This window comes from Belonocnema kinseyi, chromosome 6 (assembly GCF_010883055.1).
Source record: "Belonocnema kinseyi isolate 2016_QV_RU_SX_M_011 chromosome 6, B_treatae_v1, whole genome shotgun sequence".
In the NCBI taxonomy this organism is placed as follows: Eukaryota; Metazoa; Arthropoda; class Insecta; order Hymenoptera; family Cynipidae; genus Belonocnema; species Belonocnema kinseyi.
The window spans coordinates 139,490,123-139,503,703 of record NC_046662.1 but is presented as its reverse complement, the minus strand read 5'-3'; the positions used below and the strand labels follow the sequence as shown (position 1 = coordinate 139,503,703).

Here is a 13,581-nt window from a genome sequence, read left to right as displayed (position 1 = left end):
CCAAAATTTTTTATAAATTATACACAAGACTTGAAAAATTGAATATAGCTATGTTACCTTTACTTAAACCTACTGTAAAATCGAATATAAAATTCGGTAAGGATTGTACAAAAAAGTGAGACCACACCAATTTAGTTTATATAATCCCTGGCGGACCGAAGTAACCGAATGGAGCCTCTACAAAGTACTCGTAAAGACTCCATTGGGTGCTCATACGGTTCCTTTAAAAAAACTTTTAAAAAACAGCACAATCAACTATTAAATTGTTGAAATTCGGATTCTACGTTAAAATTTGCATTAGTAACTCACGGAAAAATCGCAATACTTTTTCCTGCAGTGTTAAAAACTTTAAAAAATAAAATACCTGTCATTTACATGGGCCGATGGTGACTTCAAGTGTATCTTCTTTGAGTAGAAGTTAACAAGCGACCGTCTGTAACTTTAGGAATTTTGCCTGGATGCTAGCACCACTCAGTGGAAACCTCAGACAACAACGCTACGATGCAAGTGCGAGAGAATTTTATTTTTAAACTTCGCGCGCAACATATTACTTGATCTATTATGGATGCGCTTGAAAACACCTGCAGCAGAAGTTTTTGACATTTTTAAATTTTAACGCTGCAAAAAAAGTATTGAGATTACTCCGTGAGTTTCTAATAGAAAATTTAACGTAGAATCCGAATTTTAGCAGTTTAAAAGTTGATCTTGCTGTTTTTTTAGTTTTATAAAAAGGAACCGAATGGGGACCCAATGGGGTCTTTACGGGTACTTTGTAGAGGCTTTATTCGGTTCCTTTGGTCCGCTAGGGATCACAAGCGAAAGCTACGACGCTTGTTACACAGTAGCGACAAAGAGACCTTTGAAAACTCGTGTCAATGATTTGAATCAATGAAACTCGTGCCAATGAAATTTTTGGTCATTTTGGATTTGTTAATTTTAATGTGTTTTAACCGTCTCGTTTATTTATCGCGTATGGCGTTTCTTTGTTTGTTACGTCGAAATGTATTGGATATTTTGGTTGATTCATAACCAGTGTGCAAGACCATATGTATCTTTTTATCGCGAAGAATATTGTTCTTGCTTCACAAATGATGTATGTGTTTCTGTGTGCTATTTTCCTTGAAAAATGTTAACAGGCTATGGGCAGTCACAGTTCGGGTTGATTTTGACGTGTCGGTTTACGAAAGTTCGATAGAGCATCAAAATAATGATGAGTCCAACCGGTGTGAGGTTTGAATCCCTCAAAAAGGAAAACTACGACACTTGGAAAATCAAGATGCGTAAAGTTTCTCATAAAAAATGACGTTTGGGGTTACGTAAGTGGTAGTAAAATGAAGCCGGAAGTAATTCCTGGAGACGCAGCATCTCAGTAAGCTGTAAGTGCATAGGAGAAGGCCGATTTAAAGGCGCAGTCGGATATTGTGCTACCGATAAGCCCGTCTAAAATCAAACAAATAAAGGGGTGTGTGGCCGCACGAGAAATTTGGACCAAGTTGGAAGCTATATATCAGTCCAAGGGCCTGGCGTGAAAAGCTGCACTATTGAATCGTTTGATGTCCGTGAAGATGCAGGATGACGACGCACGAGAACATTCTCGACTTTTCTTTGACGTCGTTGAAATGAACAAGGGTTTAATGACCGTGATGCTTCTGCGCAGCATACTAGACAGTTTCGAGAATTTTAGGTGTGCGATATCATCACGTGATGAACTGCCGTCTTTAGAAACAATTATAATCAAGATCGCAGAATATATAAGCCGCATAAGGAGACAAAACGCAATCCGGTGCCACTCGAGATGCCCGCGAAAAATTAGGAAAACAGAAAAGGTGACCCAACAAAGAAGGATTATAAGATGAAGTGTTTCATATGCGATAAAATTAGACATCGGGCGAAAAACTGCAAGACAGCGAAAAAGCCAACTGAGAAAACGTCAAAATTAAAAAAATCCGATGAAGATTTGTCTATGTTCACAATGTTAGATGCAGCAAAATATGAAATATTTAAAATCGGAAATCGTGCGAACTTTCACAGTTAAAGTCTAGATAGCGGTAGTACATCTCATATGTGCAACGACACCGAATATTTCGCGGAAATTAATAAAAATTGTAATTGGGGGAAAGTGAATCTACCTAGCAATGCAACCACGGAAATATTGAGGAAAGGTATCGCATCATCTGCGACGGAAGTCAACGGCGCGAGAAAAGCGGTAAAATTTCGCGACGCCTTGTACGTTCAGTATTTACGTACAAACCTTGCCTCGGTGAGAAAAATAACCGATAAAGTTTACAAAGTTATTTTTACAAGTACCAAGGCCGTGGTAGTTCTTTGTCAGACAATCAGGGCTGCCTTTATTCAAGGAATCAAAGACGACGGTCCAGACAAATATTTCGAATGAAGTGTCTGCATTAAGGGGAACATGTGTCGCCCTCATTTTCCGAAGGTATCTGAATGAGTGACATAAATGGGTGAACGAACCCACTCTGACGTTTGTGGCCCCATGCGTGTCGCTTCGTTCGGAAAGCAAAGTGAAGCAATGGGTGAGTGTTAAAATTAAAAAAAAAACCAAAACCAAATTTCAAAAAAGAAAGACAATGAAAAATTCAACGCATTACTTATGAAGCACGGAATAATGCGAAGATTAACAGCTGCCTACAATTCACAGAAAAACGGAGTTTCTGAAAGGCGTAACAGAACACTGATGGACACGGCAAGGTGTCTCTTGATAGATTCAGGATTATCAGCAACGACTTTTGCAGAGGCTGTTAATACAGCGAATTATGTCTGCAATAGAACAACTTCTAAAAAGCTTAACGGAAATACGCTATACGAAGCTTGGTTTGGAAAGTCTCCACATGTGTCATAGGTCAGACCAGTTTTAGGAAAAATGTTTCCGCAAGCAGAAGAAGGAATTTTTCTGTGACACAGCACAAAATCCAAGGTGTACCGTGTTTGGCTGAAGGATAAAAAAAAAGGTGAACACATCTAGGAATGTCAGATTGTCCGCAGAAACTCCGATCCGTTCGACCCAGAGTTCCAAGGATTTTCGTACGAAAGAATTTCATGAGCAAAAATCGTCAAGTGATTCTGACGTAACAGAATGCGACGAACCCGTTGTCAAAATTGATCTCTGCAATAATCGAGACTCCGATCATGCGGTAATCGAGGATGTGCAAGACATTTCCAACGATGATGGTGGCTACGATGAAAAAAACTCTTCGGAAGGCGAGGATTTCTTTGGATTCGATGTTCCAGCTTCTGTGGGTGCGCACTGGATAACGTGGCAGTCCACGGAAAGTCTAAGGGAGAGCAGGTAGCGACGTCTAGATTTAACTTACACGGCAAGTGTGTTGATTCAATTCAATTATTGCTTCAACAAAACTCATTGGAACGCAGCCAAGAGAGTACTTTGATATTTAAAGGGCACTGATAAATATGGGATTTTCTACGGATACGAGGAGAGTCCTCTGGTAGACTATGTGGACGCAGATTGAGGAGGATCCATAGATGGAAAGCTTTCCTTGATCGGATATAAATTTAGGATGAACAAAATAGTAGTATCTTGGGATTCAAAAAAGAAACGTATCGGTCAACAACAGAAGCAGAGTACATGGCCATGAACATGGCAGCCAAGGAGGCCGTTCATCTTTAACGTTTTCTGATGGAACTCGGGACGACAGGCGTCAAATCAATCAAAATTTGTTGTTAACAGCAAGTGGTTAAGTGGTCTTGGCATGACATCTGACATTCTGACCAAGGCTTCAACCAGGCCTAAACATGAACAATGACTTTGTTTGCTGGGACTATCTAAAGTGTAAATGTGTAAGATCTTGTGCATCATTTTCATCTCTAATTATTTTCTTCTTGATTCACAAATGCGGTGTTTGTTTCTATGCGCTAGATTCCCTGAACATTGCTAACAGTTTGTAGTAAGCATCTTTTTCTTTGGTGCTTTTTGCATATTTGATTTTCATCATATTGATTTTAAATTGTTTTTTGATCAATTCGGAAGGATAATCATTTTTTAACAGGATTTGCGTAACAATTTCTAAATAGTTCGCATGCAATCGCTCGTGAGATAATCTTAACGGGCTATCCACTAAGTTGAATACAATATTTTTATTCATTTGTATTAGATGACCTTCAAAATAATTAATGGTTCTATCAGTTGAAGTTGTTTTTTGATACCAGCCCTCAATGATGATATTGGTGCCTCTACATAGGGTAAATACAAAAATTAGATACTATTTTTCGTCTTCAATTCAAAGGGAAATTAAAGATTCAGATGATATGAACTGAAAGTATCAATTACAAAGTCAACGTGGTCTTTACTTATACATAAAATTGTGTCATCGAAATAAAGATATTAGAAATAATGTTGTGCAAAATGTTAATACAGCCTTAATGATATAGCTGACTCATTGATACTATCAATGTTTTAATCGAAACCACAGTAGTAAATATTTTTTAAACATGAAGTTAATGGTGATCTCTGCGACTGTTTTTTACTAGACTTTAGCGGTATTCATTTTTGTTTTAATAACAAAATTTCAGCCTGATGAGATTTGCAAACCAAGCTAATGAAGCATTGCACAATTAATCTTTCGCCTTAAATTATTATTTTACCCTCCAACTGAGCACTAGAAGAAAGTCAAGTGGGCTATGACTATACTTATAAATATTGGCAATATTAAATAACATTAGTAACTAACAAAGGAGCATGGTTTATTCTACGTTTAGAATGACTTGATGATAGAGTAAAAATAAGAAAGTGACCAGTTGACAGAATTCTTATTATAATTATAAAATTATAATTATTATAGCTATTTTAGTTATTATAATTATAAAATGTTATTATAAAAAAGCAGGGCTGCATAGTGGTGCCGTTTTATACGATACTGTCTCGTGACCGGGTCCGGACCGCGTCGGTTTGTTCTCGGGACGAGATCGTGTTTCCGATACCCGTGCTTGGTTTTCTCTCGGCTCGACTTTTGCTCGGGAAATCGATATATCGAATCGGGATCGTGTTGGCTTTTCGATACTTCTTCTTTAGATGTATTTGTGACTTAGCGACTAGCGGTTCACAGTAGAGACAAATGAAAACCGAAGTTCAAAATATTATATAGAACGCAATAATGCACCGATTTTAGATTAGATCTTTTTGCAAAATCTAGGACTTTGATTTAATGCAAAGCGATATAAGAAAAAAGAAAAAAAAATGAACATTTGATGTTAAAGTATATTCCTGGCGTAAAATAGCTTGCTTTTAGTGTTTGCATGACATTGATGTTACCGATTATATTTTTTGTGAAAATTATACTATCTGTTGATATTTGTTTATTTGATAAGCCAAATATATGAACAAATGCACATTTTAGGAGCTTAAAGCAAAACGAAATCGTTTTTTTGTCTAATTTTATTGCAATTGTATTGCCAATTATGCTTTCTGAAACAATTTTCTCATGCATTAATATTTGTTAATTTTATTAAAAATTACACAAACAAATGCACATTTTTGTAGTTTTCAAGCTAACACAGAAGAAACTGCATATTTGGTTTCTTCATCTGAGCTTGATCAAATTATGTTGAAAAATGTAGCTATGTATTCATATTTATTTAATTTACGAACAAATTATGCAAACAAATGCAAATTTTGTACTTTTTCAAGTAAAAACAAATCGTTTTTCATTAAAATTTGTTAACTTTACGTAGAAATTATACGAAGAAATGCACATTTTGTGCTTTTTCAATCAAAAATAAATCTATTTTTCATCTGATCTTGCTGAAGTTATATTTCGAGTTACGTTTAATGGAAAAATTTTGCTATGAATTAATATTTTTATATTTTATAAACAAATTATACATAAACAAATGCAGATTTTGGGCGTTTTCAAACGAGAATAAATCTTTTTTCCATCTGACCTTGCTGAAATCATATTAAACAGTTTAGTTATGCATGGCCATTTGTTAATTTTACGTACAAATTGTATAAAGAAATGGAAATTTTGTGCTTGTTCGAAGAAAACATAAATCGCAAACATTAATCGTTTTTTTCGTCTGGTTTTGCTCAAATTATATTAAAAAATATAGCGACACATTAATATTTGTTCATTTTGCGAACAAATTATTGAAAAAATGCGTATTTTATGCTTTTTCAAGCGAAAATAAATAGTTTTTTTTTACCTTGCTGAAATTATATTTCAAATAACATTTAATTTAAAAAATGTGCTATGCATTGATATTTTTTTTTATTTTATGGACCAATTATTACCAATACCATAATACCATAATACCAATACATAAACAAATACACATTTTAGGCATTTTCTGCAAAAATAAATCGATTTTTCATCTGAACTTACTCAAATCATATTAACAAATTTAGTTATGCATTAACATATGTTCATTTTAAATTAAAGTTCAATAAATTTTTCATTCTAAATTATTTCTTTCAAATGCTAGACCATTTACACGTACTTTACAATAAATAATGTGTACGAATAGAAAATTTAAAAGAATTCAACGATTTTAATTTACTTGTGTAGTTGTAAATTAATTTTTGAAACAAAAAATTTCAAGTATTCCATTTTTAGTTGAAAATCTAGGTTTTCAATTAAATTAAAAATTCAACAACAATGTTGGAAATTCATTTTTCTGATTAAAAATTCTGGAGTTTAGTTGAAACAAGTTGGGTTGAAAGCTGAACTATGTTGTTGAAAACTCGTTTTTTTAATAAAAAATTATTTTTTTCTTGGAAATCAAAGTATCATTTGTTTATGAAAATTCTTTTTTTTGTAGAAAACAAATATAAGAGAACAATCATCAATTAATTATTCTCTCAAAAATAATTCTTATAAATAATATGAATATTTATAAAAAATATAACGATTCTGTTGAAAACCTGTTTTTTTAAGGTAGAAATTTCTTTTATAACTGAAAATTTGAGTATTCACGTTAAAGAGTCATCATTGTAGCCAAAAATTAGTCTCTTCAGTTGATGTTTCCACTACTTTGGGTTGCAAATTGATTCTTTGGTTTGAAATTTAACTATATTTTTGAAAACAGGTTTTATTTTTTGATAATACATAATTGATTAAATATTTGTTTTTATGTTGAAAATTAAATTAAAACTAAAAAATTAAAACTATTCTCTTTATGAATTGTGTTATTGGTTAAACAGGAATGTTTCTAATAATGTATTAAACTTTTTAATCTTCAAATAAACATTCTTTACGAATTTAACTATATTTTTTGTCATTCATATCTTCTGTTAAAAATTTATATTTGTGGTGTAAAATGAAGTGTTTGAAAATTCAACCTCTTTGTCTAAAAATTCTTGTATTTAGTGAAAAATTAGTCTCCCTAAGTGTTTATGTAGAAAATTAAAGTACTTCATTAAAATTTGTACTACTTGGTTAACATTTTAATACATTGATTGAGGGACGTAATTATTTTGTTAAAAACTCCTTTTCTTAGGTTAAAAAGCAATTTTCTTGAGTAACACTTGAACCATTCCAGTTTTTATTGAAAATTCAACTATTGAAGTTTTTATTGAGTATTTATCGTACATATTTCGTTTGTAAATGAAACTGTTGGAAAGAAAGTGTTACTAAATTCTCACAAATTCATGTAATTAGTAGAAAATTTCATTATTTTGTTAAAAATTAGTCTTTTGGATTGAAAATTTATTATTTGTGGTACAAAATTCATCTTTCTTGGTTAAAAATTCAAGCGTCTTCCAACAACATCGCCTGTTTGTCAACATTTTTCATGTTTATTTAAACTATTTTGCCGAAAATTTGCACTCTCTAATTTGGAAGAATCAATCGAATGCATTCTATGGGGAAAATAAATTTTAGGATTTCCACTCTAGTCATAACCGGTTTAACCAGGCAGTGGAGGAGTCGGGAGGGGGCGAGTGACGTCAACCTATTGTCAAATTTCCCTCTCCGCTCGTTTCAAGTGAGACGAGCGCATATGCCGAAGGAGTATCGAAAACTTGACCCGATCCCGAGCCGATATATTGACTTTTCGATCCAAAGTCGAGTCGAGCTAAAACCTACATGATCCAAACCCGATACCGGAGGCTGAGATCAAGTCGGGATCGTGTCGATATCGGGAAATATCGCTCTACGGCATCACTAGTGCTGCAGCTTGCTTTTGTATGGAACTCATTTCGCCCTGTCGAATTCAAACACTCAGAGACCGGGACACGATCTCCGGAATCTCACGTCATCCGCACGCCTCGAAATAGGCAATTCACACCTCACTTTGCGGCTTAACATTAATTTAAATTTTTCAGACAAAAATTAATTTCATTTTTAATGTTTCAGAGTGATTAAAAAACTATCGATAGCATCGAAAACCTGAAAATCGATTTTTAAACCCTTATGTCCCTTACCTTTCGGTGCATCAAATTTACTTTGTCGTTCTTTTCTAGACTTAGATGAGTGTACCTCTTCTGAGCTGAACGATTGTCATTCATCAGCTGTGTGTACAAATACTTGGGGTAGTTTTGCGTGTAGCTGTAATTCAGGATATAAGGATCCACACAAAAAGGATCCCGGCGATGCTGGACGAATATGTTTATCTTGCCCATCAACGCATTGCAATAACAGAGGTACCTGTTCTTATCAAGCAGACCAAGCACAATGTTTGTAAGTAAAAATGTTGTAAAAAATTTATAATTATTCCTGACAGAAGTTTACAGACAATACATACATTAAAAAGTCATTGCGAAAAATTTGGGAACGAAGTATTGACCACTTGAATTTTGAGCGTATGTTCTTAACATTTCAAAGATTTTAAGGATTCTCAAAACATTTGAACAATTTCAGAAACTTTAAAAGAATTCCATAGCATTCTAAGGATTTTACGAGAATTCAAGTATTTTTCCAGGGTTCTAAAATATTACTGAAATTCCAAGAAATTTAAAAGCATTTACAGAGAATTTAGGGAAACTTTAGGGAATTATAAAACATCTCAATTTAATTTGAGGGTTTTTTGATAGAATACTCAATATTTCACGATATTTTAATTGTTATTATTTCTCGAAAAAAGATTCTACTCCATCTTCACTCCATTGGATAATTTTAATTTAAAAAATATTATTTTCCATCTAGTCTTATTAAGACGTTAAGCATTTTGTGTTATTGAAGATTCTTAACTTAATCGATATTGTGTAGATTTTCTGCCTTCATGGTTTGGAGGGTTGATATACTGTCGGTAAGATACAATCTCTGATGATATAGCAGAAAAATTAAAAAATTAAAAAAAAAATTTTAATTGTTTTCCAAATTATTTCAATTTTAAAGGGTTTCATAGATTTCCAAAGTGTTTTATTCACACAGGATTTAAATATTTCATGGATTTTTAAAAGATCAGAAAGGATGTCATTGGATTTTGAGGAATTTCATAGGACATTAATGGATATTATACAATTTTACCGAATTTTAAAATATTTTCAATATTTTACAATATGGGCTTTCAAAAGTTTAAAATTATTTCAACAAATTTCATACAATTTAAAGGTGGTTTGACATTTGAATGATTTTTAAGGGTTTTTAAAGGACTTCAGAGGATTAGAGAGGATTTTTCCGAATTTTAAGATACTATAAAGTTTTTACGGTGTTTCAAAAGATTTTAATTGTATTTCATAAGATTTCGTGGGATTTTACAAGATCTCAAAGATTTTAAGGGCTTCCATGGGTGGTACACACACAATTTTAAGACTAGTTAACCTCTTAAATGAAAACATTGAATCCGCACTAAAAATATTGCTAAATTGGAAAAATTATTATTTTTTATTAAGCCTAATTCAAAACTGTACAAGAAATTAACAACAATTAATAAAGGAACGGGTTGAATCGAGATGTTGAAAATCAATATGAGAAGAGGTAGCCAAAACTTTTTTAAACATATTTATAACTAAAATATAACAAAGAAAATGTGATTTTTTATCGAAATTCTACTTGTGAAAAGCTTTAATTCGAGTCGGCCTTTACAAAAATCGGTCTTAAAACGGGAGAGCCAGATGGGTGTTTTTTAAATTTTCATTCATTTTTTCCATGAAAGTTACTAGAAGATTTATTGGCTTAATCGACAAAATGTGCTTTGCAGCTAGCCTTGAGAAAAATTATCGAAAAATTGATAACGTTACACTCGTATCGTTATCAACTTAAGAAATCTCTGCAGATAAAATAGATAACCCTACACTTGTAGCTTTAATATTTTTTATGAATATTTTTTCAATAATGTGTTTTTCTTTAGAGTAAATTCAGTTGTATAACTTTTACAATAGAATTTTATATTTCGCACGTATGAAAATAAACTTAATTCAACTAATGGAAGCATAATCAGCAACAAAATAATAAATTTTTTCTGAAACCTGCTTAGATGTACTGGAAATTATTACGGTGCTCAATGCGAAGTCGATGGAGAAGTACTTGGGGTTGCAATTGGTGCTTCGGTTGCAGCTTTAATCATCATAGTTCTGACTCTAGTGTGTCTTGTAATGTGGAGGTAAATAAAAAACCATACTCTTGTCTATGCATCTTTATAATCTTTATATTTCAAGGAAAGTGGATACATTAAAGTATCAGAACTATAAAAAGTCTTTAATCAATTATTTTACTTTGCTATAGTCGACGGTGGTCTCGTGAGCAGAAGGCTTTGGGATCTCCAGTTTACGGATACATACAAGGAGGAATTCCTGGAACATTAGCAAGTAAGGACACTTTTCCAAAATATCTTATAATTAAAAAAAAGTACATAATAACAAATAAAAACCAGATGCGTCACAAAGTGCGGTGAAAAAGATATCTGCATAAATCAATTTTCAGCCCACAATTTTCATCTGTTTTGCAAGTTTTTTTAAAGATAAAAGTCTGCGAAATTGTACATTGTTACAATGTAAAACCGTTTTAAAAAGATTTTCAAGCCATTTAAAAGACAAATAAGAACAATTCTGTGCCTTTTCACGAAATTTTAGATTTCCTAACGGATGTACGTGGATAAATGTGGGATTTATGTCGATAGAAAAGGATATGGGTGGATAAGCGGAGGATTCATAACGATACAAAGACTGGGTTCTAGAAGGATAGGGCTGGCCGAGATTTGAAAAGAAGCTAGAAAAAGATTCAATTAGAAAGGAATGTATGGATTAAGAAGGTTATACAAGATTTTCGATTACATAACAGATAAAAAAAGATAGAAAAGGTTAAACTGTAGATAACTTGTAATTGAATGACTGTGATTGGGGAGGATAGGCCTGATTTATATTGAAAAAAGATATAAAATGATTTAATATTATAGGAATATGGAGATTGAAAAAGATATGCTAGATTTTGGGTTACCTAACGAATATATAAAGATAGCAGTAGATAAGCGAAGGACCAATTTGGATAGAAACATTAAGATGTGGATAGGGAGTGGAAAGAAAATGATGCATGTGGATAAGTGGCAGATAAACAGGGATATGAAGATTGGGATTAAAAAGAACAGGTGTAATTGCAGATTGGAAAAAAGATAGAAACGGATCGAAGGAATAGATAAGGGATAAATATGGATACATTGTTTCCTTCTATTTCAACTTTAGACATAGAAAATTATTTAAGCGGATAAAGACTATCCATTTACTTCCAGTATGGCGTCTAAGGGACGAAAAAGTGCGAGTGAGACAGCTTTTAAAAATAAATTATGACTGCAAAGTTCTGCGGGTTTGTTTTCTTTTGCAAGTGACAACAGGTTTTCGAGCTGTTGAGTAAAAATTAGTGTTTAAAAGGTCTTAAATATTATTAATGATTTTCGTTAAGTGAATGCCTAAGTTACCTACAATTGTGATAATCAAAGAAGAGCATCATCAAAGTAGTGAGCATAGCATTTATTGAAATTGTATGAATGTTTAAAAAATAAAACAAACTCGCATAACTTGATACTTTCAAAAGCTGGCTAACTCGCACTTTTTCGTGCTTGAGACAAGGATACGTCAGGCATGTGCACTCAGTGAAGAGTGATTACTAGTTGTCGGCCTGGTACTTACGGCGCCGTTACTCCTGTCATATCTCTAATGAAAAATTAGAAATCACAATTTTTCATTACTATGGTGCGTGACGCAATAAGTGGTTCTGTTTGAGTAGAATCACCTTTTCACTACTTGAATTTAGTTGAAAGAAATGCACACAAAATCTCCTAGCAAATACATCTGCTTATAATTAATTTTTGTTTTATTTTGTGGGTAACTGCCCATAAAAGTATCTGAAAGGAAACAATTAAATAATTTTATTCTCTATTGCAACACTGGATTTAAATCATTTGTAACTATAATCAAATTTACAGTGTTAAAAAATTAAATAAAGAAATAAAACATTTGTCGCAATGAGCCTCACTTATATTGAGAAAGGACAGAGATACCCAAAGAAAATATAATGTTCATTCAGGGTAATTTAAATCTAATTTCTGAATGAGTTTAAAAAGGCGGTATTTCCTACTGCGAGTAAACTACTAATTTCTCGGAATTGAGTGGGAAATATCAAAAAGCATGCTACTTCTGCGTCACGAGTATTCTCGCCTCTGGCGAACGCATGCAGTAGGAAAATCAATAAAACTATATATGTGACGTACCGGGCTGGGTAGAGTGCAAACTGTAGTATAATACGCCATCGCCTATTAAAAATATAATGGGCATATACTCTTTTCTTTCGCAGAGAAAGATTCTTGTGGACTATACGTCCTTTCTATTTATACTGAATTAATCAACCTAAATTGGTAACGTGCACATATGCTATTAAAGAAAGCCTAATAGAGTTGCTCTAAGAGGGAACTGCAGTCCTTTCCTTAGAGTTGGTGTTTTACCGATGCATCGAAAGAAAGAACACGCATTCTGGCTGGGGGCGGCTATTTAGCAGCTCACCCCTCTGTTGATTACGTAGGGTCCCACTCAAGTGCTACGAGTGCGCTCCGCTGCTCGTGGCGATTTCACAAGGGTTTGTTGCATATTATTTACTATGTCGATAAATTCGATCGCTTCCTTATCGATTTGCGATATGCTACGTTGCTCAAAGATGGAACTCATTAATAAGCATTTATTATTCAAACAAATATAGTAATTAAGTACATCATTTAACCAGTTTCCAGTAAATTTGTTTCGTTTTTCTGTCAGAAGAATAATCTATACATCTGTCGGTGATAACAAAAGTTTTCAAGCAGTGAAGTAAAAATGAGTGTGAAAAATCGTAAGACATCATTAATCATTTTTGTTGAATAAATAAGTAAGTTTAGTATATGTGTGTTTTTCTTTTAGCAGAATAAACTATACGTCTGCCAGCGACGACCATTCACAATGGATGTATAAGACGTTAAGTTGCGGACCAGGGTGTAATAATATTCGTGCAGATGAAAATTAAAAATGACTGTTGAATTTTTTATACAATTATTAAAATTCTGTTTGGAGAATGCTTATCGCACATTTTAAGGAAAATTTTATAAACATCCATATGGCGTACCTGTGGGTTCTCCCATCTCTGCCGCAGTATCTGATTCGGTGATGGAATCCTTAGAACAAAATATTTTCTCTCAATATCGGAA

At 33.1% G+C, this 13,581-nt stretch overlaps 1 protein-coding gene across 7 annotated transcripts in view; it reads left to right on the top strand.

The window, feature by feature from the left end:
* Window positions 1-13,581, top strand: part of LOC117174095 — a 298,870-nt gene that overhangs the window by 190,421 nt on the left and 94,868 nt on the right. For all 7 annotated transcript variants that reach the window (XM_033362825.1, XM_033362821.1, XM_033362819.1 and 4 more), the window contains 3 exons: window positions 8,438-8,654; window positions 10,393-10,518; window positions 10,641-10,723. In XM_033362825.1, coding sequence (XP_033218716.1) covers window positions 8,438-8,654; window positions 10,393-10,518; window positions 10,641-10,723 — 426 coding nt within the window. The remainder of the gene's footprint in view (window positions 1-8,437; window positions 8,655-10,392; window positions 10,519-10,640; window positions 10,724-13,581) is intronic.